The following is a 26477-nucleotide window of genomic DNA, read 5'->3' on the forward strand; positions in this document are numbered from 1 at the left end:
TTAGAGGATAAGACAACAAAGTTGTTTAAAGAGATTTAGAGTAAGAAAGAAAATGTAAGGAATGAGAAGCAAAAACAAAAAAGAGATTTAAAGATTTAGAAAACAAGGCAATGGAGTTGTTTAAAATGATTTGGAGTAGAATGAGAGAAAAAGTAAGGAATGAAGAGCGAAAAACAAAAAAGAGATAAAAGAATTTAGAGGACAAGGCAATGGAGTTGTTTAAGAAGATTTTGAGTAAAATAAGAGAAAAAGTAAGGAATGAGGATCAAGAAACAAAAAAAGTAAAGGGTTTAGAGGATAAGGCAATGGAGTTGTTTAAAGAGATTTAGAGTAGGAGAGAAAATGTAAGGAATGAGGACCAAAAACAAAAAAGAGATTAAAGGATTAGGTCAAGGCAATAAAGTTGTTTAAAAAGATATGGAGTAAAATGAGAGAAAAAATAAGGAATGATGAGAAAAAAACAAAAAAGAGCATAAAAAGTTTAGAGGATAAGTCATTAGAGTTGTTTAAAGAGATTTAACGCAGAATGAGAGAAAAGGTAAGGAATGAAGAGCAAAAAACAAAATGCAAAAGATGTAGTTCAGTATCAACTATGGAAGACAATTAATCAATGTTGAGGCATACCATATCCTAAAAAGTTAGGAAAATAAATGATCATTGAAAAAAATATTTAATTAGAGGATGCATGAACATAGTAAAAACGGAGATCATCTATTTGCAGGAGACAAAATATGAGCACATAATATCCTGAAATGTTAGGAGAATAAATGATTATAGAATAAGACTGGTAATTAGAACAGATGAAAACATGAGATCATTTGTTTACAGGATACTAAAATAGAGAGCTTAGACTGTTTAGAGGATAAGGCAATGAAGTTGTTTAAAGAGATTTAGAGTAGAAAGAGAGAAAAAGTAAGGAATGAGGAGCAAAAACCGAAAAAGAGATGAGAGGGTTTAGAGGATAAGATAACGGAATTATTTAAAGAGATTTAGACTAGAATGAGAGAAAAAGAAAAAAATGAGGAGTAAAAAACAAAAAAGAAATTAAAGGATTTAGAGAATAAGACAACGAAGTTGTTTAAAGAGATTTAGAGGAGAATGAGAGAAAAGGCAAGGAATAAGGAACAAAAAACAAAATGGAAAAGAAAACAAGATATAAATGGATCTAGGGAACTGCAAAGGTTGTAGTTTAGTATCAGCTATGGTAAATCTGAGGCATGGTATAAAGAAAAGAGCGAGGATATTGAAAGACAATTAATCAATGTTGAAGCGCATCATACCCTGAAAAGTTAAGACAATGAATGATCATAGAAAAAGACATTTAATTAGAGGATATAAGAGCGTATTAAAACCAGCGATCATCTGTTTGCAAGAGATTAAAATGGGGGCATATCGTATCCTGAAATGTTCGAAGAATAAATTATCATAGAAAATGACATGTAATTAGATTATGTATGAACAAATTAAAAACAGAGATCATTTGTTTGTAGTAAACTAAAATAGAAGGTTTAGTCTGTTAGGAGAAAATGATCATAGAATAAGAAGAGAAAAGGTAAGGAATGAGAAGCAAAAAATAAAAAATAGATTAAAGGGTTTAAAGGATAACTCAATGGAGTTGTTTAAAGAGATTTAGAGTAGAATCAGAGAAAATATAAGGAATGAGGCACATCATATTCTGAAAAGTTAGGAGAAAGAATGATCATAGAAAAAGACATTTAATTAGAGGATGTAAGAACAGGCTAGAGATCATCTGTTTGCAAAAGACTAAAGTGGGAGCACATTGTATCTTAAAAGGTTAGGAAAATAGATGATCATAGAAAAAGACACGTAATGGGATTAGGAGAGAAAATAAATGATCCTAAAATGTATGAACATATTAGAAACAAAGATTATTTGTTTGAAGTAGACTAAAATATAGGGTTTAGACTGTTTAGTCGATTAGGCAATGGAGTTGTTTAAACAGATTTATATTAGGACAGAAAAGGCAATGCATGAGGAGTAAAAAACAAAAAAGAGGTTAAAGCGTTTAGAGGATAACTCAATAGAATTGTTTAGAGAAATTTAGAGTAGAATGAGAGAAAAGGAAAGGAATGAGAAACAAAAAACAAAAACAAAAAAATTAAAGGGTTTAGAGGATAAGACAACAGAGTTGTTTATAGAAATTTAGAGTAGAAGGAGAGAAAAGATAAGGAATGAGGACCAAAAAACAAAAAAAAAGCAAACAATGTATAAAGGGATCTAGGAAACTGCACAGGCTGTAGTTCAGTATCAACTATTATAACTCGAGGCATGGTGGAAGGAAAAGAGAGGGGATATTGGAAGATAATTAATCTATGTTGAGGCACATCAAATCATGAAATGTTTGGAGAATGAATGATCATTGAAAAAGACATTTAATTAGAGAATGTAAGAGCATATTAAAACTAAAGATCATCTGTTTGCAAGAAACTAAAATGGGGGCACATCGTATCTTGAAATATTATGAGAATAAATGATCATAGAAAAAGACATGTAATTAGATGATGTATAAACATATTAAAAACAAAGATTATTTGTTGGCAGTAGACTAAAATAGAGGGTTTAGATTGCTTAGACGATAAAGTAATAGAGTTGTTTAAAGAGATTTATAGTCGAATGAGAGAAAAGGTAACACGTGAGCAGCAAAAAAACAAAAAAGACATTAAAGAGTTTAGAGGATAACTCAATAGAATTGTTTAAAGAGATTTAGAGTAGAATAAGAGGAAAAGGTAATGAATGAGAAGCAAAAAAAAAAAAAAGAGATTCAAGGGTTTAAAGGATAAGGCAATGGAGTTGTTTATATAGATTTACAGTAGAATGAGAGAAAAGGTAATGAATGAGGACAAAAAACAGAAAGGAAAAGCAAATAAGGTATAAAGGAATCTAGGAAACTGCAAAAGCTGTAGTTCAGCATCAACTATTGTAACTCGAAGCATGGTGAAAGGAAAAGAGAGGGGATATTGAAAGACAATTAATCAATGTTGAGGTGCATCAGATCCTAAAAAGTTGGGAGAATGAATGATCATAGAAAAAGATATTTAATTAGAGGATGTATAAGCAAATTAAAAACACAAACCATCTATTTGTAAGAGACTAAGATGGGGGGTTTAGAGAGTTTAGAGGATAAGGCAATGGAATTGTTTAAAGAGATTTAGAGTAGAAGGAGCTAAAAGGCAAGAAATGAGGAACAAAAAGCAAAGAAGAAAAGCAAACAAGGTATAAAGGGATCTAGGTAACTACAAAGGCTGTAGTTCAATATCAACTATGATAGCTCGAGGCATGGTGGAAAGAAAAGAGACAGGAAATTGAATGATAATTAATTAATATTGGAGCACATCGTATCCTGAAATGTTAAGAGAATAAATGATCATAGAAAAAGACAAGTACTTAGAGGATGTATGAGCATATTAAAATCAAAAATTATTTGCTTGTAATAGACTAAAATAAAGGACTTACAGTTTAGAGGATAAGGTAATAGAGTCATTTAAAAAGATTTAGAGTAGAAGGAGAGAAAAGGAAAGAAATGAAAAGCAAAAAATAAAAAAGAGATTAAAGAGTTTAGAGGATAAGACAATAGAGTTGATTAAAGAGATTTAGAGTAGATGGAGAGAAAAGGTAACGAATGAGAAGCAAAAAACAAAAAAGAAAAGAAAACATCGTATTAAGGGATCTAGGAAACTACAAAGGTTGTAGTTCAGTATCAACTATGGTAACCCGAGGCATGGTGGAAATAAAAAGGAGGGCAACAAACCAATGTTGGAACTCATTATATCCTAAAATTTAAGGTGAATAAATGATCATAGAAAAAGACATGTAATTAGAAGATGTATCAACTGATTAAAATTAGAGATCATATGCTTGTAAGAGAATAAAATGGAAGGTTTAGAGGGTGGAAAGGATAAAGCAATGGAGTTGTTTAAAGATATTAGAAGTAGGAGAGAAAAGATAAAAAATAAGGAGCAAAAAACAAATAAGAAAAGCAAATAAGGTGTGAAGGGTTCTAGAGAACTGCAAAGACTGTAGTTAAGTATTAACAATTGTAACCTGAAGCATGGTGGAAAGAAAAGGGACGGATATTGGACGACAATTAATCAATGTTGGAGTACATTGTATCCAAAAATGTTATAACAATAAACGATCATAGAAAAAGACAAGTAATTAGAGGATGTATGAACAAATTAAAACCAAAGATCATTTAGAATAAAATAGAGGACTTAGACGGTTTAGAAGATAAGGCAATGGTTGTTTAAAGTAATTTAGAATAGAAAGAGAGAAAAGGTAAGGAATGAGGAGCAAAAAACAAAAAAGAAATTAAAAGTTTGGAGGATAAGGCAATGGACTTATTTAAAGAGATTTAAAGCAAAAGGAGAGAAAGGGTAAGGAATGAGCGGCAAAAAACAAAAAAGAGATTAAGCGTTTAGAGGATAAGACAATCGAATTGTTTAAAGAAATTCAGAGTAGAAGGAGAAAAAAAGTAAGGAATGAGGAGCAAAAACAAAAAAGAAAAGCAAACAAGATATAAACGGATCTAGGGATTTACAAAGGCTACAGTTCAGTATCAACTATGGTAAACCAAGGCACGATGGAAAGAAAAGAGAGAAGATATTGAAAGATAATTAATCAATATTCAGGCGCAACAAATCCTGAAATGTTAGGAGAATGAATGATCATAAAGAAAAGGTATGTAATTAGAGGACGTACAAGCAGATTAAAACTAGAGATCATCTATTTGCAGGAGACTAAAATGGGGAGGTTTAAGGGGTTTAGATGAAAATGCAAAGGAATTATTAAAAGAGATTTAGAATAGAAGGAGAAAAAAGGATGTAGTTTAGTATTATGGTAACCTAGGGCATGGTGAAAAGAAAAGGAAGGGGAAATCGGATATCGGATGACAATTAATCAATGTTGGGGTACATCATAACCTGAAATGTTAGGAGAATAAATGATCATCGAAAAAGACAAGTAATTAGAAGATGTATGAGCATATTAAAACCAGAAATCATTTGTTTGTAGTAGACTAAAATAGAAGGTTTAGATGGTTCATAAGGTAATGGAGTTGTTTAAAGAGATTTAGAGTAAAAAAAAAAATGTACGGAATAAGGGGGGAAAACAAAAAAGAGATTAAAGAGTTTAGAGGATAAGACAGTAAAGTTGTTTAAAGAGATTTAAAGTAGGACATAAAAGGAAATGAATGAGAAGTTTAAAAAAAAAGATATTAAAAGGTTTAGAGGATAAGGCAAGGAAATTGTCTAAAGAGATATAGAGTATGAGAGAAAAGGTACAAAATGAGGAGTAAAAAACAAAAAAGAAAAGCAAACAAGGTATGAAGGGATCTAGGGAACTGTAAAGGCTTTAGTTTAGCATTAAAAATGGTAACCTAAGGCATGGTGAAAAGAAAAAGGAGGAGATATTGGATAACAATTAATAAATGTTGGGGCACATCGTATCCTGTAATGTTAGGAGAACAAATGACCAAAGAAAAAAACAGGCAATTAGAAGATGTTTGAGCAAATTAAAACCAAAAATCATTTGCTTGCAGTAGACTAAAATAGAGGACTTAGATGGTTTAGAGGATAAGAAAATGGAGTTGTTAAAAGAGATTTATAGTAGAAGGAGAGAAAGGGTAAGAAATGACGAGCAAAAAATAAAAAAGAGATGAAAGGGTTTAGAAGATAAGGCAATGGAGTTGTTTAAAGAGATCTAGAATAAAATGAGAGAAAATGTAGGAAATGAGGAGCAAAAAACAAAAGAGAGATTAAAAGATTTAAAGAGATTTAAAGTAGGTGAGAAAAGGTAAGGAATGAGGAGCATAAAAAAAAGAAAAGCAAACAAGGTATAAAGGGATCTAAGGAACTACAACGGCTATTCAATATCAACTATGGTAACCCGAGGCATGGTGGAAAGAAAAGAGAGGGGATATTGGAAGATAAATAATAAATATTGAGGCGCATCATATCCTAAAATGTTAGGAGAATGAATGATCATAGAAAAGGGCATGTAATTAGATGATATATGAGCAGATTAAAACTAGAGATGATCTGTTTGCACGAAACTAAAATGAAGGGTCAAGTAAGCACAAGGTAATGGAATTTTTTAAAGAGATTTAAAGTAGGAAAGAATAGGTAAGGTCTGAGGAGCAAAAAAAAAAATTAAAATAAAACCAAACAAGGTGTTAAGGGATCTAGGGAACTGCAAATGCTATAGTTCAGTATCAATTATATTAAAAGACATGGTGGAAAGAAAAGGAAGAAGAATTTGGATGAAAATTAATCAATGTTGGGGCACATAGTATCCCAGGGCATGGTGGAATGAAAAGAACGATGACATTGGACAATCAATCAATGTTGGGGCTCATCGTATCCTGAAATGTTAGAAGAATAAATGATCATAGAAAAAGACAGGTAATTAGAGAATGTATGAGCATTAAAATTAGAGATCATATGTTTGCAGTAAACTAAAATAAAGAGCTCAGAGTGTTTTGAGGATAAGGCAATGGAGTTGTTTAAGGATATTTAGAGTAGAAGCCGAAAAAAGTTAAGGAATGAGGAGCAAAAAACAAAAAAAAAAGCAAATAAGGTGTGAAGGATCTAGGAAACTGCAAAGGTGGAAAGAAAAATGAGGGGATATTGGACAATAATTAATCAACGTTGGGGCACATCATATTCTGAAATGTTAGGAGAATAAATGATCATAAAAAAAAGACAAGATATTAGAGAATGTATGAGCAGATTAAAAAATGATATCATTTGTTTGCAGGAGACTACAATATAAGGTTTAGAGGGCTTCGATGATAAGGCGATGAAGTTATTTAAAGTGATTTAGAGTAAAATGAGAGAAAAGGTAAGGAATGAAGAGCAAATAATAAAAAAGAAAAGCAAACAAGGTGTTAGGAAAATAATTGATCATATAAAAGACAGGTAATTAGAAGACATATGAGTAGATTAAAACTTGAGATCATCTATTTGCAGGAGACGGTTTAGAGAAGAAGGCAATGGAATTATTTAAAGAGATTAAAGTGGGAGAGAAAAGGTAAGGAATGAGGAGCAAAAAACAAAAAAAAAATGCAAACAAGGTGTGAAGGGATATAGGGAACTATAAAGGTTGTAGTTCAGTATCAACTATGGCAACCTGGGGCATGATGAAAATAAAAAGGAGGGGATATCGAACGATAATTAATCATTGTTGGGGTGCATCATATCCTGAAATGTTATGAGAATAAATGATCATTGAAAAAAATTAGTTAGGAGATGATGTATGAGCACAAGGTGTGAACGAATCTAGGGAACTGCAAACGCTATAGTTTAGTATTAACAATGGTAACCCGAGGCATGGTGGAAAGAAAAAGAAGAAGATATTAACAATGGTAACTCGAGGCATAGTGGAAAGAAAAGGGAGAGGATATTGGACGACAATCAATCAATGCTGGGGCGCATCATATCCTGAAATATTAAGAGAATAAATGATCATAAAAAAAGACTGGTAATTAAATGATGTATGAGCAGATTAAACCTAGAGAAGAACATTTATTTGCAGTAAACTAAAAAAGAGGCCCAAGAGGGTTTAAAGGATAAGGCAATGGAGTCGTTTAAAGAGATTTAGAGCAAAATAAGAGAAAAGGTACAAAATGAGGAGTAAAAAACAAAAAAAAAACAAATAAGGTGTGAAGGGATCTAGGGAACTGTAAAGGCTGTAGGTCAGTATCAACTATGGTAACTCAACGCGTGGCGGAAAGAAAAGGGAGGGGATATTGGACGACAATTAATCAATGTTTGAGCGCATCATATCCTGAAATGTTATGAGAATAAATGATCATAGAAAAAAATTAATAATTAGATGATGTATGAGCATATTAAACCCAGTAATCATCTATATGCATGAGACTAAAATGGAGGGTTTAAAGGGGAGAATAAGGCGATGGAGTTGTTTAAGGAGATTTATAGTAGAATGAGAGACGTTGTAAAGAATGGGGATCAAAAAACAAAATAGAAAAGCAAACAAAGTGTGAACGGATCTAGGGAACTACTAAGGCTGTAGTTCTGTATTAACAATGGTAACCCGAGGCATGGTGGAATAAAAAGGAGATATTGGACGACAATTAATCAATGTTGGGGCACATCGTATCCTGAAATTTTAGGAGAATAAATGATTATAGAAAAAGACGGCTAATTTGATGATGTATAAGCAGATTAAAACCATAAATCATTTGTTTGCAGTAAACTAAAATAGAGGGCTTAGACAATATAGAGGATAAGACAATGGAATTGTTTAAAGAGATTTAGATTATGTGAGAAAAAGTAAGGAATGAGGAATAAAAAATAAAAAAGAAAAGCAAAGAAGATGTGAAGGGGTCTAGAGAACTGCAAAGGTTGTAGTTCAATATCAACTATGGTAACCCAAGGCATAGTGGAAAAAAAAAGGGAGGGGATATTAGATAACAATTAATTAATGTTGGAGTATATCATTTCCCGAAATATTAGGAAAATAAATTATCACAAAAAAAGATTAGTAATTAAGTGAAGTATGAGCAAATTAAACCCATAGATCATCTGTTTGTAGGAGATTAATAAAGGGTTTAGAGAATAAGGCAATGGAGTTGTTTAAAGAGAATGAGAGAAAAGGTAACGAATGATGAGCCAAAAAGAAAAAAAAAGCAAACAAGGTGTGAAGGGATCTAAGGACTGCAAAGGCTATAGTTCAGTATCAACTATACTAACCGAGACATGGTGGAAAGAAAAAGGAGGGAATATCAAACAACAATCAATCAATGTTGGAGCGCATCATATCCTGAAACGTTAGGAGAATAAATGATCATAAAAAAAGACTAGTAATTAGATGATATACGAGCAAATTAAACCCAGAGATCATTTGTTTCTAGGAGACTAAAATAGAAGGTTTAGAGGATAAAGCAATGGAGTTGTTTAAAGAGATTTAGAGTATGAGAGAAAAGCTAAGGAATGACGAGCAAAAAATAAAAAAGAAGAGCAAACAAGATCTGCAAGGATCTAGAGAACTGTAAAGGTTGTAGTTCAGTATAAACATTAGTAACCTGAGGCATGGTTAGAAGAAAAGTGAGGGGATATTATACGATAATTAATCAATTTTGGGGCACATCATATGCTCGAATACTAAGAGAATAAATGACCAGAGATCATCTCTTTACAAGAAACTAAAATGGAGAGTTTAATGGGTTTAGATGACAAGGCAATGGAAATGTTTAAAGAGATTTAGAGTAGGAGATAAAAGGTAAAGAGTAAGGAGCAAAAAACAAAAAAGAAAAACAAACACGGTGTGAAGAGATCTAGGGAACGGCAAAGGCTGTAGTTCAGTATCAACTATGATGACCAGAGGCATGGTGCAAGAAAAGAGTGGGGATATTGGACAACAATTAGTCAATGTTGGGGCACATCATATCCTGAAATGTTAGGAGAATAAATGATCATAGAACAAAAAAAAGTAACTAGAGGTTGTATGAGCAAATTAAAACCCGAGATCGTCTGTTTGCAGGAGACTGAAATAGTGGTTTAGAGGGTTTAGAGAATAAGGAAATAGAATTGTTAAAAAATATATATAGAATGAGAGAAAAAAGTAAGGAATGAGGAACAAAAAATAAAAAGATGAGTTAGCACATAAAGAATCCCTGAAAATGGAATTGGCCAACAACTTACAAAAAGTAGACATCATATCCTGAAATAGTAGGAGAATAAATGATTATAGAACACAATAGGTAATTAGAGGTTGTATGAACAGACTAAAACCAGAGATCATCTTTTTGCAAGAGACTAAAATGGACGGTTTAGAGGGTAAGGGAATAGAGTTCTTTAAAGACATTTAGAGTAAAATGAAATAAAAAATAAGGAATCCCTGAAAATGGAATTGGCCAACAACTTACAAAAAGTAGACATCATATCCTGAAATAGTAGGAGAATAAATGATTATAGAACAAAATAGGTAATTAGAGGTTGTATGAACAGACTAAAACCAGAGATCATCTTTTTGCAAGAGACTAAAATGGACGGTTTAGAGGGTAAGGGAATAGAGTTCTTTAAAGACATTTAGAGTAAAATGAAATAAAAAATAAGGAATGGGGAGCAGAAAACAAAAAGATGAGTTAGCACATAGAGAATCCGTGAAAATGGAGTTGGCAAACAGCTTACAAAAGGGAGGGGATGATGCAGAACCTATAATTAACAATGCAATCCAAAATTCACATAATTTCAGTTAGCAACAAAGATTTAATTTCTAAGTAAATACTCCTTACTTAACCCAACTATTAATGTGTGATATCAACTAAAGTAATTGGGATAAGTTAAAGATTTGAAAAAACACCACAAGATTACCTTGATAAGTTGACCAAATTACTCGCTCAATGACAAAGATGAACATTTCGTTTGTTGAAAGATAAAAACTTTGTATTTTTATTACTTTGAACTCCATGCTTACAACCATGAATTAAATGCATTTATAGTTGTAAGTTATGTATATTATAAGAAAAGAAATCTCTTAATTTAATTGTAGTAAATTACAAGCAATTAAATCAAAACAAGAATAAGAAAACAAATACAATTAAGAACATTATGACCAAAATAAGGTAGATACGACATCCCTTTGTGGAAATTTTTTAAGTAGAAAGGATCTTCATTAATTAAGGAAGAAATAGGAGGAATATGGCAATTTAGGGCCGGCCTTGAAGAATGATTAATGCTGCCCATATATTCCTAAACGGTGAGGTTTAGACTCCAATAAAAGCATGGGATTTAGTTTCCCATTTTTTCTTGAAATCATGTGCGGTTTAGGAAGAGAAATCTCCCCCTTGGCCGATTCTTCCTTGAGTAGGAATCCTAGCTTGCGGCTTAGGATTATTTGGAGACAAAAAGGGAAAATCTCCCTTTAAGGTAGCATCCCTCTCGAGTTGGGGAGGTGCCTCACGGTGGGAAGGCTTTTCTTTCCCTTTTTCCATTATTTTTTTTAGATAAAAGAAAGGAAGTTGTAGACACCAAGGGGGTGCCGCCCATGTACAAAATATTTATAAGTCAACAAGCATATCTACAATAAAATCAAAATCATCAAGGCTAATAAGTTTATGTCCTAGAATAATGGACGTAAAAAAGTGAAACCATTTGTCCTTAATGCTTCCAAGGCTATCCTCTTTGCCTTCAAACGCTCGATTATTTCTTTCTTTCTATAGGATCCAAAAGATGGTAAGAGAGATAAGTCGAATTTTCTTATTTCCTTTGCACAAAAATTCTTAGGCCTTTAATTCATCATTTATAGAACCAGCAGTAACACATTTGATTCAGAGGAGGCCTAAGACCATAGGCCATAAGTTTTGGGTGAAAGGGCAGTGTAGGAGAAGAAGTCTACATGATTCTGCATTTTCTTTGCAAAGATAGCATCTATTAGTTAATATGATACCTCTTTTCATAAGATTAACAATGGTAAGGATCCGTTCTCTTGTTGCCTCCCAAGCGAAAAGGAAATGCACGGGGGCGTGCTGGTCTTCCAAATCATTTTTTCCAGAAAAACTGAATTCTTCACCTCATTTTGGCCAGTCAGATGGTAATAAAATGATTTGACCGAGAAGTTGCCATTGTTGCCAAGAGACCAGCGGAGTTTATCCTCTTTATTGGTGGGTTGAAACTCAGCCAATAATGATAACAGATTTTCATATTCTTCTAACTCTCGGTCTTGTAAGTTCCTGTTAACTGCAATGTTCCATCCTCTGCCATTTTCGACATCAAAAGCTCTTTCAATCAGGCATGTTTTTGTCTTTGGAAATTGCATAAATTAGTGGGAATCGGTTCTGGAGCTTGGCTGGGCCACACCAACGGTCAGTCCAGAAAAAAATTTTGCTGCCCCTGCCTGCAGACCAAACCGCACAGTCAAAGCAACGATCATTGAACAAAGAGTTGCCGCCTGCCCCTTTTTCCATTGTTTCCTCTTCCATTTTGAGACAATGCATGTCCCCTTGTACCCTTGGCCAAATGGACTTGCTTCCATGCCCTTATGGGCTTCCTTGCTTGATCCAACTCCTTTCTCATTTATCAATTCTTGAACAAAGAATTGAAAGGCTTGTTGGAGTCTTTTATCTCTTTCTCTTGTGATGGGCCCACTTGGCATCATAATACTCTTCTCAAGTGACCCAAGTCCATTTAAATAATTTGAATTTTGCTTTAATCCTCCTAGGCCGCAAGTATCTTCTCTTGAGGGGGCCTTGTCACAAGCATTCTTCTCTTGGCTGTCCAAGCTTCCCTCATGGCCGCCTATGAAGCTCCCCTAGCCGCCCATGAATCCTTTTTTCTCTTGGTTGCCCCTCTCTTTCTCTCCTTAGCTTGGGTTGGGTTTGGGATGACTTATGTCGTCCATGCTCACATCAAGGTATTTCGTGGAGGAAGAAATCAAGAGTCGGGTGGATAAACGATGGGAATAAGAACACAATGTTGTTTCATTGCTTGGCTAGCCTTCATAAAAAGATCAATAATGTTGAAGAGACGGAGGTAGGCAACTGAATTCTCAAGGGTAATGAAAGAATTGAGATGTGAGGCAAAGGATTTCTTCAATAATCTGTATGATGAAGAATTCAGGTAGCGGCCCAAGTTGGATAGACTACAGTTTAATAAATTGAATGTGGTGAGACATTCCTCTTTGGAGAGTGAGTTTACTGCAGAGAAGATCCTTGAAGGTCTGAGACAATGTAATAAAGATAGTTTCTGGGCCTGATGGGTTCAATATAGGTTTCATTCTAGAATTTTAGAACATTGTAAAGGAAGATATTTTGGAAGTATTCAAGGAGATGCATGAATCTGGTTCATCTATAAAGTACTAAATTTACCTTTTTTGGCACTTATTGCCAAAGTGAAATAGGCGAAAAATATGAAAGACCTTAGACCCAAAGTTTGTTTGGATGTATAAATAGGCTCATCCCTAAATTCTTAGCTGGGAGAGTGTCTAAGGTGTTGGGAAACGTTACCCGGGAATGTCAGAATGCTTTTGTGGAGGATAGACAAATATTACATGTGGTGATGGTGATAATAAAGTCGTGGATGATCTCTTGTATAGGAAAAGAGAGAAACTGTTATGTAAGTTAGATATGAAGAACGTTTATGATCATATTAATTGGGAGTTTGTTGATTATATATGCTGAGAAGAGGTCTGAGGCTAGGTGATCCACTATCACCACTTTTGTTTATAATTGTAATGGAAGCATTGAACAGGTTATTGATAAGAGCGAGGGAGCTAGAGCTTTTTAGGGGAGTAATCATGGGGGAGAATGATCAGATGAAGGAGGTAATTTATATTTCCTTTGCATATGACACCTTAATTTTCTATGAGCCGAATGAGAAGATGATGTTTAATCTAAGATGTTTTTCTCCTTTGCTTTCAAGTGGTATCAAGGCTCAATATAAATTTGACCAAGTCAGAGCTTGTAAGATTGGGCGACAAGAGTGATGAATCGAGATTGGCGAGTGTGCTAGGCTGCAAAACAATAGCATTACCTATTAAGTACCTATGACTACCATTAGGGTCCAACTACAAAGATGAGAGAACATGGCATCCGATGATTGAATTGTTTGAAAGAATATTAGCAGGTTGGAAGAGAAATCCATCTAAAGGTGGAATATTGACACATAAAGAATATGTTGGCTAATCTTCCTATATACTGTTTGTTTGTTTTTAACAATTCTGTTGAAAGTGGCAAAGAAATTAGAGGTAATCCAGTGCAGATCTCTTTGGTAAGACATGAAGGATGGGAGAAAATACCATTTAGTGAAGTGGAGCGAGATCAAGAAGCCTATGACTTAGGGCAAATTAGGACTGAGATCCTTTGCAGGAATGAATACGGCTCTGCATAGGAAATGGCTATGGAGATACATGGAGGAGAATGGGAGGTTGTGGAAAAGAGTGATTGATGCTAAATTTGAGTCCATGAATAGAGCCTATGACTTAGGGCAAATTAGGACTGAGATCCTTTGCAGGAACGAATACGGCTCTGCATAGGAAATGGCTATGGAGATACATGAAGGAGAATGGGAGGTTGTGGAAAAGAGTGATTGATGCTAAATTTGAGTCCATGACTAGAGGATGGTTCAAAAGAGTGAATGTTCCCATGGGGTGGGTATGCAGAGGAAAATAAGTTTTAAGAGATAACAATTCTAGGAGTGTGTTATTAGGAAAGTGGGAAAAGGGAATAGTATTTTGTTCTGGAGGGATGTTTGAATGGGTAGGGCAACTCTTCAAAACCAATTACCTCATATTATTGTCATTGCACGATTCAAGAATATCACAGTAGAGGAGACTTACAGGGAAGGCGAGGGGAATAGGGAGTGGGTGTTAATATAATTAGAAATCTTAATGATTGAGAGATTGAGGAATATGAGGCACTGCTCCAACTACTGTAAATGGTTAAAAAGAAAGTAGAGTTCTCATTCAAGTCCTATTATAACCACTGGGTAAAAGATGAAGTAGCAACTGAAGCTAGGTCTCTCTTCAAGCTAATATGGAAAGTGATTTCTCCTCCAAGAATTACTTTTTTTGTGTGAGAGGTGGGAAGAGTGTGCATATTGATTGTTGAAAAACTAATGAGAAGGGGAAAAATTATGGTAAATGGAGGCTACATATGTAGAGAGAGGCGAAGTCCTATAATCATATTCTTTTATGGTGCCCAACGGTGTATAAGCTATGGATTATGATTTACACTTTATTGGGGATTAGGTGGATTATTGTTTGGTCAGTTAGATATGAGATTTAGACATGGGAGGGAATTAGTAAAGAGAGGAAAATATAAGTCTCATTTCACTTACTATATTTTGGATGGTTTAGAAAGAGAGAAACAATCAATTTTTTTGGGGGGTAGAAGAAAGGTTACTAAAATTAGGAACAGATGGCTACACTATTTACAATCTTTAGTATTAGGTCAGCCTATTTATAACATAAAGAATTTTGAAATTTTATACACATATTCATTGACCTGTAAATAACTTTGTATGTGAGTGGCACCCCTTTGGTGCTTGAAATTAATATACTTGTATATTTTTTATTTTAAAAAAATGGCACACTATCAAGGATGATATTCTAGAGGTATTCAAGGATATGCTTGAATCATAATCATTTGTAAAATCATTAAACTCTTCCTTCTTGGTACTTATTGCCAAAGTGAAAGGGATGAAAAATATGAAAAACTTTAGACCCATAAGTTTGGTTAGGTGTATATGCAAGCTCATTTCTGAAGTCTTAGCCAGGAGATTGTCCTAGATGTTGGCGAAAGTTATAGGAGAGTGTCAACATGCTTTCCTAGATGATAGGCAAAAACTGGACTCAGAGATGGCATAGCAAATGAAGTGGTGAATGATCTCCTGTATAGAAAAAGCAATGGAGTTCTGTATAAGTTAAATATGGAGAGGACCTATGATCATGTTAATTGAGAGTTTGTTGACTATATGTTAAGAAGGTTGGGATTTGGGGAAAATCGGCGAAAATGGATGCATACTTTTATTACTACCACTTCTTTTGTCGTTTTGGTGAATGACGGGATTGAGGCAAGGTGATCCACTTTCACCTCTATTGTTCATCATTGTAATAGAAGTGCTGAGCAGGTTATTGGTAAGAGCGAGGGAATTAGAGTTTTTTAGGGGAGTGATTATGGGAGGAAATGATCACATGTAGGAGGTAACTCATTTTTTCTTTACTTGTGACACCTTGATGTCTGTGAGCCGAATGAGAAGATGATGCTCAACCCTAGATATGTTCTTCTTTACTTTCAAAAGATGTAAGGGCTTAACATAAATTGACCAAGTCAGAGTTATGAAATTCGGTGATAGGAGGCATGAATCAAGATTGACAAGTGTGTTGGGCTGCAAAACGGTGGCATTGCCTATAAACTATCTACGGCTATCGTTAAGGTCCAATTACAAAGATGAGAGAATATGGATAAACTGATTGAATTATTCAAAAGAAGATTAGCAATGTGGAAGAGAAACCTCTTATCTAAAGGTGAAAGGTTTTATAAAGTGTGTGTTGGCTAATCTTCCTACCTTCCATTTGTCGGTCATGACAATCACAGAAAAAGTAGCAAAGAAACTAGAGTCTATCCACTACAAGTTTCCTTGGGGAGATGCGGATGAGAGGAGAAAGTACCACTTGGCGAAGTGAGGGGAATTAAGAAGCCTATGTCACAAAGGGGTGGGATTAGGGCTGAGATCCTTTCTAGAAATGAATTTAGCCCTACAGGGGTAATGGATATGGAGATACATAAAGGAAAATGGTAAATTGTGGAGGAGATAAGCTTGATTAGGGGGACAAATTCTACAAGTGTATCAGTTGAAAAGTTGGAAGAGAGAAAAAGAATTTGTTTTCAAGGGATGATTGAGTGGGTGGGGGAAGTCTTAAAAATCAATTCCCTCATACTTTTTCCATTGCACGGTTACAAATAATTGATGAGGCTTAGGGATAGTGGAAGAAATAACAAATGGAAGGTTAATGTGATAAGAAACCTTAATGATTAAGAGATTGATGAATATGAGATATTGCTTCATTTACTTTCAATGGGTCAATCTTAGCAATCGTAATGATTAGCCAATTTGAAAACTCAAGAAATGAAAGTTCATAGTTAAGTCCTACTATAACCACTTGGTAAGAAATGAAGCAACGGGTGAATTTAGGTTTCTGTTCAAGCAGACATGGAAAGTGTATGCTTCTCAAAGAATTTTTTTTTTTTTTACATGTGAGGTGGAAAGAGAGTGCATATTGATTATTGACAAACTGATAAGAAAGGAAAAAATTATGATAAATGGATGCTTTCTGTGTAAGAGAGAAGCGGAATCCTACAATCATATTTTATTATGGTGCCCCACAATAAATAAGTTATGAATTATGGTTTATGAATTATTTAGGATTAACTGGGTCTTTGCTAGGTAGTTTAGAGATCAGATTTGAGCATGGGAGGAAATTAGTAAAGGGAGAAAATTTGTGAGTCTCATTTCAGTTACTATATTTTGCGTGATTTGGAAAGAGACAAGTAATAGAATTTTTGAAATGATAGAAGATGAGTTTTTTACTAAAATTAGGGACAAATATCTATACTATTTGGAATCTTTGGTTTTACAGAATCTTATTTATACCGTACAGGATTTTGGGTATTTTATAAACACTCTCTAACTTGTAATAATTTTATACATGAATGGCACTCCATTGGTGCTTGTGATTTAATATACATATTATTTTTTTTATTTAAGAAAAATAGAAACAAGATCATATGCAAGCTTGATATGGAGAAATCATATGATCATGTTAGCTAGGGATTCAATGACTATATGTTGATGAGATTGGGTTTTCGAAGGGAAGTGGTGCAAGTGGATTAGTTTATATATCACAACGATATCTTTTTCAGTATTAGTGAATGGCGGACCATCGTCATTCTTCAAGGCTCCAAGAGATCATAGGCAAGGAGATCTATTATCTTCATCGTTGTTTATGGTCTTATAGAAGCTTTCAATATGTTGATGTTGAGAGCTCAGGAAAAAGGATTATTAAAGGGCTAAAGGCACGCGTCGGAGAACGGACAGATAAGACCCCGCATCTTTTCTTTGCAAATGAAACTTTAGTTTTCTGTGAGTCGAATGAGAATATAGTTTAATCTAAGATGTATTTTATTGTGCTTTCAAACGGTTTCAGGACTTAAGATAATCTTGCCAAATCTAAGCTGGTGAGACTGGTTGAAAGAGCAAATATAAAGAGATTTGCTAAAGTTTTGGAACGCAAGATAGAGAAGCTTTTAATCAAGTATTGGGTATGCCTTTGGGAGCTAGCTAGCTACAACTTTGTATTAACTAGGAAATTTTCATAAAAGGAGGCAAAAGGGGGGGTGTTATGGGAGAGACAGAATCATGGTTTGAATAATCATATCTTGGAATGAGAGAGACAGAAGCAGCAACTGGTGATTAGAGGTTGTATGAGTATATGAAAAGCGGACGTGATTCATTTGCAGGAAACAAATTTACAAACCATATATGATCGGGTCATCTACAACCTATGGAAAACAGAATCATGGTTGGAAGAATCATATCCTAGAATGGGAGAGACAGAAGCAGCAACAAGTGATTAGAGGTTGTATGAGTACATGAAAAGCGGACGCGATTCATTTGCAAGAAACAAAATTACAAACCATATATGATCGGGTCATCTACAACCTATGGAAGACAAAAGATGTTAGATGGAAATTTTCAAATAAGGAGGCAAAAGGGGGGATGTTATGGGAGAGACGGACTCATGGTTGGAAGAATCATATCCTAGAATGTTAGAGGATTGAACGACTAGAAGCAGCAACAGGAGATTAGAGGTTGTATGAGTATATGAAAAGCGGACATGATTCATTTGCAGGAAACAAATTTACAAACTATATATGTCATCTACAGCCTGCGAAAGACGAAAGATCTTAGATGGAAAACCCTACCAGCTTGAGGAGCATCAAGCAAGATTACAAAACTTTGCCATGGTGCCAAAATGGGAAAGATATTGTGGAAAAGGTGTCAGCAACCTAGGTTGATTTGTTGGTCCAAAAATTCCTCAGATCACGAGACGATCGGAGCTCTTCAAGAAAAAGAAAACTCCTAATGGGTTATTCAGAATATCCAGAAAATCAGTTGCAAGTTGGGCGTGTCCTTTGATGGCCAAGAGGAACTATTCATGGATCTTTTATGGAGATAAAAAAGAGATGGAAAGAAACAAATAACTATCAAAGACGAAAAATAGGTAGGGTGTGAAAGGCTCAAGAGAGTTAAGAAGATTGCAATCTAGCATTAATTATGATAATGTAAGGAGCGAAGGAATGGGTGGGGCGGGGGGAATGACAAAAGTATCAATGATCATAAGAAGCGCAAGTGATCATAGGATGCATGAGCAAATGGAGACCAAATATTATTTGTCTATAGGAGACAAAAAAGGAAAACATGCAAGATAGGATTGTTCGAAGTATACGGAAGTTTAAGGATATGAGTTGGAAGGCTTTCTCTGCTATGTGAACAACAAGTGATATCTTGGTAATGTGGAAGAAAGATAGAATCAGATGTGTGGAATGCATTAGGGGTGAGTGTTCCATTTCTTCTGTTTGAGAATTGAAAGAGTGGGGACTTTGGGTGTTCACTAGGATTTATTAATAAGGGGGAAGGAAGTGAAAGATCCTTGTTGTGGAGAGGTGAGTGGACTTGGTTTAATCAAACTTCCAAATTATGCGCGGAAGAATTTAAGGATACTATGGAGAGAATTGAGCTAATTGATTTACTTTTAATCAGAGGTAATTGGACTTGGTCTAATCAGAGGTAATCAGATGTGTGGAATGCATTAGGGGTGAGTGTTCCATTTCTTCTGTTTGAGAATTGAAAGAGTGGGGACTTTGGGTGTGTTCACTAGGATTTATTAATAAGGGGGAAGGAAGTGAAAGATCCTTGTTGTGGAGAGGTGAGTGGACTTGGTTTAATCAAACTTCCAAATTATGCGCGGAAGAATTTAAGGATACTATGGAGAGAATTGAGCTAATTGATTTACTTTTAATCAGAGGTAATTGGACTTGGTCTAATTAAAGGACAAACTCGACGTGCTCCCATATTGATAGGCATTTTGGTGTCAATCTTGTGTCATCTTCAAGTCGCAAGCATTTGTCAGAAACACTTGCGGAGGATAATCTCATACTATTTGTCTGGACTTTGAAGTGATCAAATGGGGCCTAAGCCTGTTCAAGTTTGAAAATAAATGGTTAAGTGTGAATGGTTTTGGTGAGAAGCTTGAACAATGGTGGAGGGGAAACAAGGCTACTAGCAAGACTAGTTTCAGAATAGCAAGTAAACTAAAGGCAATGAAATCTGCAATTAAAGGAATGGTGTAAAGAGAAGCAACAAAGGAAGAAACAAGGATATGCAAGCTTCATTTCAGGATATCGTGGCTTTAGACAACATGGAAGCTGGGGAGGAACTATCAACCAAAGATATTGCAAGAAAGTAAAGGTTAAAGATAGAGTTGGCGATCGGGTTACAGAGCAAGGAGGTAGAATGGCAGCAAAAGTCGAAAGTGAGGTGGATTAAAGAAGGGGATCGTAACACAAGATTTTTCCATTGTATGGCTAATCACCATAGAAGGTGCAATTATGTGAAGACAATGGAGATATAGAGGGAATGGAGGTGAACAGTGATGAGAATTTGAGATAAGGGGTCAAGGAATATTTCAAGAACTTGTATTATGAAGAGTTTGAATGGAGACCTAGCTTGGATGATATCAAATTTAGTATGTTGGATGAGGCGAGTTGGGAGTATCTTGAAAGAGAATTTTCCTATGAGGAAATTTATGAGACTCTCAAGCAATGCAGAAAGGATAAAACTCCTAACCCTGATGGTTTTAATATGGGTTTTTTACAAAAATTTTGGTATCTGGTTAAGGATGATGTTGTGGAACTCTTCAATTATCTACATGAGACGGAAACGTTTGTGAACTCTCTCAACTATATATTTTTTGTACTAATTGCTAAGGTGCATGTTGTGATAAATGTTAAGTAGTTCTGACCAATAAGTTTAGTGGGGTGTTCCTATAAATTATTGCAAAAATATTAGATAGACAAATGGTTAAAGTGTCGAACATAGTGGTTACGGAGAGCCAACATGCATCCATAAAAGGAAAGCAAATAATGGATCCAGTTTTGGTAGTAAATGAGGTAGTGGATGATCAACTCAACAGGAAGAGAGATGAAGTCTCATGCAAATTGGATATGGAGAAGAAGTATGATCATGTGAATTGGGCTTTTATTGACTATATGCTAGTGAGAATGGAATACGGAGTTAAGTGAAGAAAGTAGATCAATGCATGCACAATACAACTTCCTTTCCAGTTATGGTGAATCGTGGTCCATCAACTTGTTTCAAAGCATCTTGAGGTACTAGGCAAAGAGATCCACTATCTTCCCTATTATTTATAGCCAAGGAGTTGGAGCTATTTTGAGGGATTAAGGTGGGAGAATGAGAGACAGCAAAGGAAGTTAGACACCTTTGTTTTGTTCTATCAACTAGAAGAGAGGTCATTACTAAATCTTAGATGCGTACTACTTTGTTTCCAAGTTGTGTTTGGCCTCAACATTAACCTTACAAAATCTAAAATGGTTAGACTAGGGAATGGGAGCAATACCAGAAGATTAACGAGGACTTTAGATTGTAAAGTTGTGGATCTACAGTCTAAGTACTTGGGCATGTCATTGGGAAAGGGCTTCCAGAGTGCCAATAAGACCTTATGGGAAAGGGATGTAGAAAAGGATTCGTACAGGAAAGAAAAAATTCATGAGTGTCTTAAGTAAAGAGTTGGAAATGGTGAGAGAATTGGTTTCTGTTCCGACAGTTGGCTTGATGGAGGAGCTCTAAGTTTAGGTTTCTACATATTTTTGTTATTGCACGAAACAAGGACATATTTGTTTAAGAGGTGTTTGCCGAAGGCAAGTGGCATAGGGAGTGGCATGTAGATGTAATGCAGAATCTTAATGACTAAGAATTAAACGAATATGAATCTTTGTTAAGCTCTTTGGCTTCAATTTCGCTTATTGATGATCATGATCAACCAATATGAACTCTTAGCACAACTAAAAGATTCACAGTGAAGACTTTCTACAAGTACTTAACCAAGAAAGAGCCAATTGAGGGTAATTTTCTGTTTAGACAAATATGGAGAGTAAATGCTCCCCCAAGAATAGCTTTCTTCACTTGGGAAACAGCTCATGGATGCATTTTAACCATTGATAAGCTAATGAGAAGATGGAAGATCATGGTTAATTGGTGTTGTTTATGTAAAACAGTTGAGGAAACATACGACCATATACCACTCAGGTTTCCCATTGCACACAACTTATGCTCTATGACTTTTGGGATTATGGGAGCCAGCACTGTCAATGAGGAGATTTGGGCTTGGAAGGATAGCATGTGCCAAAAAACAAGCATTTAGGCCTCATTCCATTGCATTTTAACTATTGATAAGTTAATGAGAAGATAGAATATCATGGTTAATTGGTGTTGTTTATGTAAAACAGTGGAAAAAACATGCGACCATATACTACTCGATGTCCTACACAGCTTACAGTCCATGGCTTTTGGGATTCTAGAAGCTGGCACTGTCAATGAGATTTGAGTTTAGAAGGATATCATGAGCCGAAAAAAACACTTAGGGCTTATTACATTGGTAATTTTTTGGATTCCATGGAAAGAAAATAATATGAGAGTTTTTGAGGAGGTGGAGGAAGGTCTAGATAGAATTAGAGAGAGATGATTCCAAACCTTGGTATTTTGGCAATGAAGCAACAAATCAATGGAGAATTTAAGAGAACTAATTGACATGCTAATTGATCTATAAATTCTTCTATACATGGTTTGCACCCCCCTTGCATGTAATTAATTATACACTTCACACTTTCTTATTTCGAAAAAAATGTGAGTGTGGGACCTGGTCACAACAAGGTTTGACAGGAGGTTGACAGGTTGGAACACAAATCTATCATCTAAAAGGGGCAGCTTATCTCATCAAAAGCATGTTGGTTAACCTTTTTATCTATTACATGTCTCTCTTAACAATCCTAGTGAGCGCGGAAAAGAGATTAAAATCCATCCAACATAGATTCTTCTTGTGGGGTGACTCGAATGATAGAAGGAGATATCATCTAGTGGCATGAAATGAAATTAAAAAACTGTTGCATTAGGGTGGTTTGGTGTTGAGACCATTCGTGATAAATAATGTGGCTTCAGTGGTCCATGATATATAATGGTACTCTCTAGAGAAGGGCAATTGAAATAAAATTTGACATCGTGGATAGAGGAGTTTACTAGAATTTCATCAATACTAGTACACAGCCTAAATTGGTTAAAACTCTCACGAGTGCAATTTTCCATGTGGGAATATGCTCCAGTATTTTGAGATGTTACATTCAACATCCTTTAAGAATTGGATGGTAATTAATTGTCGAAAAGGAAAAAATTACCGAAAGGATTTTACGCGGAACACATGGTTACATAAACTCGTCCATGTCTGGTCGCAAATAAGGCGACAGAGAGAGTTGCGCACGGCATGCACAGCTGTTGGACGCACAGCTGGACAGAGAGGAACACGGCAGGAGTCACGGCTTACAGCTAGTGACTAGTGGATGCAGGGAGCAGCGGCTAGTTTTGGCCAAACTGGGAGGTGTGCTTAGGCTGAGTGGCCACTGCAAGGAGCAGCTGCTGCTTCTAGAGCTTACTATAAAAATCAACTGGTGGTGGAGGTAATTGGCCCTGTGGTGACCAGCGGCAGGAGGGCGGTGATCGGTTATGAAGATTGACCATTTTTTAGATTTTTTTTATTTCGATAATGAAGACCGAATATAATTTGTTAAAAAAATTAAGAATTTCTTAATCTAAAACTCTGTAACCATATTAATCTAAAACTCTGATACCATATAAAGAATAGTTTTTTTATTGATATGTATTCTATTGAATATTACACCTCTATATATATAGGTTTTCAAGAATGGGAAAGGAAATAGAAAATTAATTGCAAAGGGTGTAATTTTACCCTTATAGCTTTTAACCTGATTTGTTTCTTCTCTAACACTCTGATTTGCCTCCTCTTTGATACTCTAATTTACTCTGTTTTATTTATTCTTCAACACCCTAATTTACTTTTTCTTTAATATCCTAATTTAGTTTCTCTTTAACACCCTCAGTTACTTCCTCTTTAACACTATAATTTACTTTCCTTTAACAATTTCAAAACAAAAGGAAAGAAAGGTACGAAATTTTAACAGTATCATTAGCGTAATGTCTCCTAAAAATTAAAAAATTTGGGAACCTTGACATGTGCTTTCTTGTTGACGCAGCAGATGTCATCATGTGCTGCACAATATCCTTGGGTCCAGGATCACCTTCTGCTTTCCGCATTTGAACAAATACAACACCATTACAACCCGAATCAAGGTGGGCAAAGCGCCTCTGTTGGAAGAAGATAGCAAACACCCTAGTCAAATGAAATTATGCAAACAGAATCCACACAACTTAAGACATATATCACCACAAACATTTTTGGCCAATCATATACATTGAGGTACTAGAACAAAACACAATATTCAGCAGCTTCTCCATACCTTATTCTTATCTCCAAGTTCTTTGAGTTCATCTTCAATCAGCTTATCAACTGATTTCTCCTTCACTTCATCTTTAACAACATTTTCTGATGCATCTGATTCAAGGCATTGCTTCTTTCTTGGTGGCTCATGGGCTTCATTTGCATGTTTTTCATCACCTTCTCTATTATCACTGCTACTTTCTTCTGTCTTCTTCCCATGGCACTCATTATTTAAATTATGCTCATTTGGTTCTTGATCTGTTAATTTTTCATCATTGAAATTGCTGTCTTTGCAAGAGTCTGATTTATCTCCGCTTTCCTTATCCTCCTCTTCCTCTTCTTCTTCTTCTTCCTCCTCCTCCTCCTCATCCTCATTACCTTCATCATCATCACTACTGTATGAGAATGTAATCTTTTTATTGATAAGTTTATTGGGTAAACCTGTAGGCCTCACAGCTGAATCATTTTCATGAGCTAGCTCTTCATAAAACTGCAAAAATAAAAATAAAAAATTCAAAACTCAATGGATAGCATAAGACCACGAGTAAAGGATCAGACTTGGTATAACAGTTGGCTTTGCAGAATATATAACACATTACAAAGAACATGAATCATTAGAGAAAGCAAATTACAGAGACCTACATGCTTCTTTGAGTAATTTTCCATCCTTGGAAACAGAAAATATAGAACAGAAACTGGGATTGGTTTGGCAGATCTTTAAGAACATTACTTATCAGATACGATAAAAAATACATTCATTTTAGAAAACCATGAAAAATAAAATCTTTCAGTTACTTTGCATTCACCTTTCTGTAACCTCTTCATTTTTTTTTTCTTCTTTCTTTTTACCATTGGCATCCACTCTATCAAAAAAGAAAACAGGGAAAAGAGACAATCATTTATTTTTTCCATGCCATTCAATCCTTCAAGTTTTTTCAAGAACTTATCCAGTTCCCCACCAAGCAATGTATCTAATGACATTGCTACCACTTGTATCTAATGACATTACTACCACTTGATTTACCAGATGCATCCAGAGAAAGAACTTGGGAATTCTCAAACCAAACTATAACATGATCATGATTTGCTTCAATAGGAAGCAACTGTGGAAAGCACAACAATGACAAATTATTTCCCTGCTTTATTTCTTTTCACATGTGGCCATACACCACTTTCCCCATGCCGGCAACAAGCTGAATGCTTGTTCTTTTGATGACTTATATTAATCATACACCTAAAAGCAGCATGTTGTCCACAGTCCACTACAACCAATTTTCTTCGGCAACCATAGACGACATACAGAAGTTAATACATATGGACTACAAGAGGATTTTTTTTTTTTTTTTTGCTCAACTTAAGAAGGTGTCATTGTTCATAACCTAAATGAATTAAATTCATAAACATTTTGCTCCCATCCGGCCTCTTGTCGGAGCTAGACCTAATTTCCACCATCTCCATTGTAACCTCTGCATTGTAAGGTACATGCTATCTGATTTACTTACTAGTTGACTAGTTTCTGGTATTTAAATTCAAAGGAAACATACTTATCATGGAGAGAAACATAAAAGGAATCAACGAGAAGGAGATCAACACATTTAACAGCATGTTGTCCACAGTCCACTACACCCAATTTTCTTCGGCAACCATAGACGACATACAGAAGTTAATACATATGGACTACAAGAGGATTTTTTTTTTTTTGGCTCAACTTAAGAAGGTGTCATTGATCATAACCTAAATGAATTAAATTCATAAACATTTTGCTCCCATCCGGCCTCTTGTCGGAGCTAGACCTAATTTCCACCATCTCCATTGTAACCTCTGCATGGTAAGGTAATGCTATCTGATTTACATACTAGTTGACTAGTTTCTGGTATTTAAATTCAAAAGCAACATACTTATCATGGAGAGAAACATAAAAGGAATCAACAAGAAGGAGATCAACACATTTAACTGCACGCATGATGACTACAATGAAAATTAGCAGAGCCTGATGAACTTCCAATTATGACATATTAACATCAAGCACAACACTTTATATATAAAACTTACTTTTCTCCGCATTCTTTCTTCAAAATATCTCAAACTTGATTAGGGGAATAGAATAGAGGAACGAAATATTATAATATGTACAAAAATGGTAAATCACCCAGCACGAAAGTTTTGTACTTTATGCGAGTTTAGTATAATTTTCAATTCGAAACTGAAAGAGAAATGCACCAACTAGCATACCCATACAGAACACCAAAGAAAAACCAGAACTGATTCAAAAGTAATAAACTTTCTCCATTAAAATTCAATGGAATAGCCTATAAAAACTTATCAAACAGCTAATTTCAGCAAAACCCGTT

At 35.0% G+C, this 26477-nt stretch overlaps 1 protein-coding gene across 1 annotated transcript in view; it reads right to left on the reverse strand.

The window, feature by feature from the left end:
- LOC110811894 (THUMP domain-containing protein) overlaps positions 1-26477 on the reverse strand; it is a 44465-nt gene that overhangs the window by 17569 nt on the left and 419 nt on the right. The window contains exons 3-4 of the mRNA XM_088215032.1: positions 24146-24616; positions 23854-23993 (exon numbers count right to left, since the gene is read on the reverse strand). Coding sequence (XP_088071158.1) covers positions 23854-23993; positions 24146-24616 — 611 coding nt within the window. The remainder of the gene's footprint in view (positions 1-23853; positions 23994-24145; positions 24617-26477) is intronic.

This window comes from Carica papaya, chromosome 3, assembly GCF_054855325.1.
Source record: "Carica papaya isolate Zhongbai chromosome 3, ASM5485532v1, whole genome shotgun sequence".
In the NCBI taxonomy this organism is placed as follows: Eukaryota; Viridiplantae; Streptophyta; class Magnoliopsida; order Brassicales; family Caricaceae; genus Carica; species Carica papaya.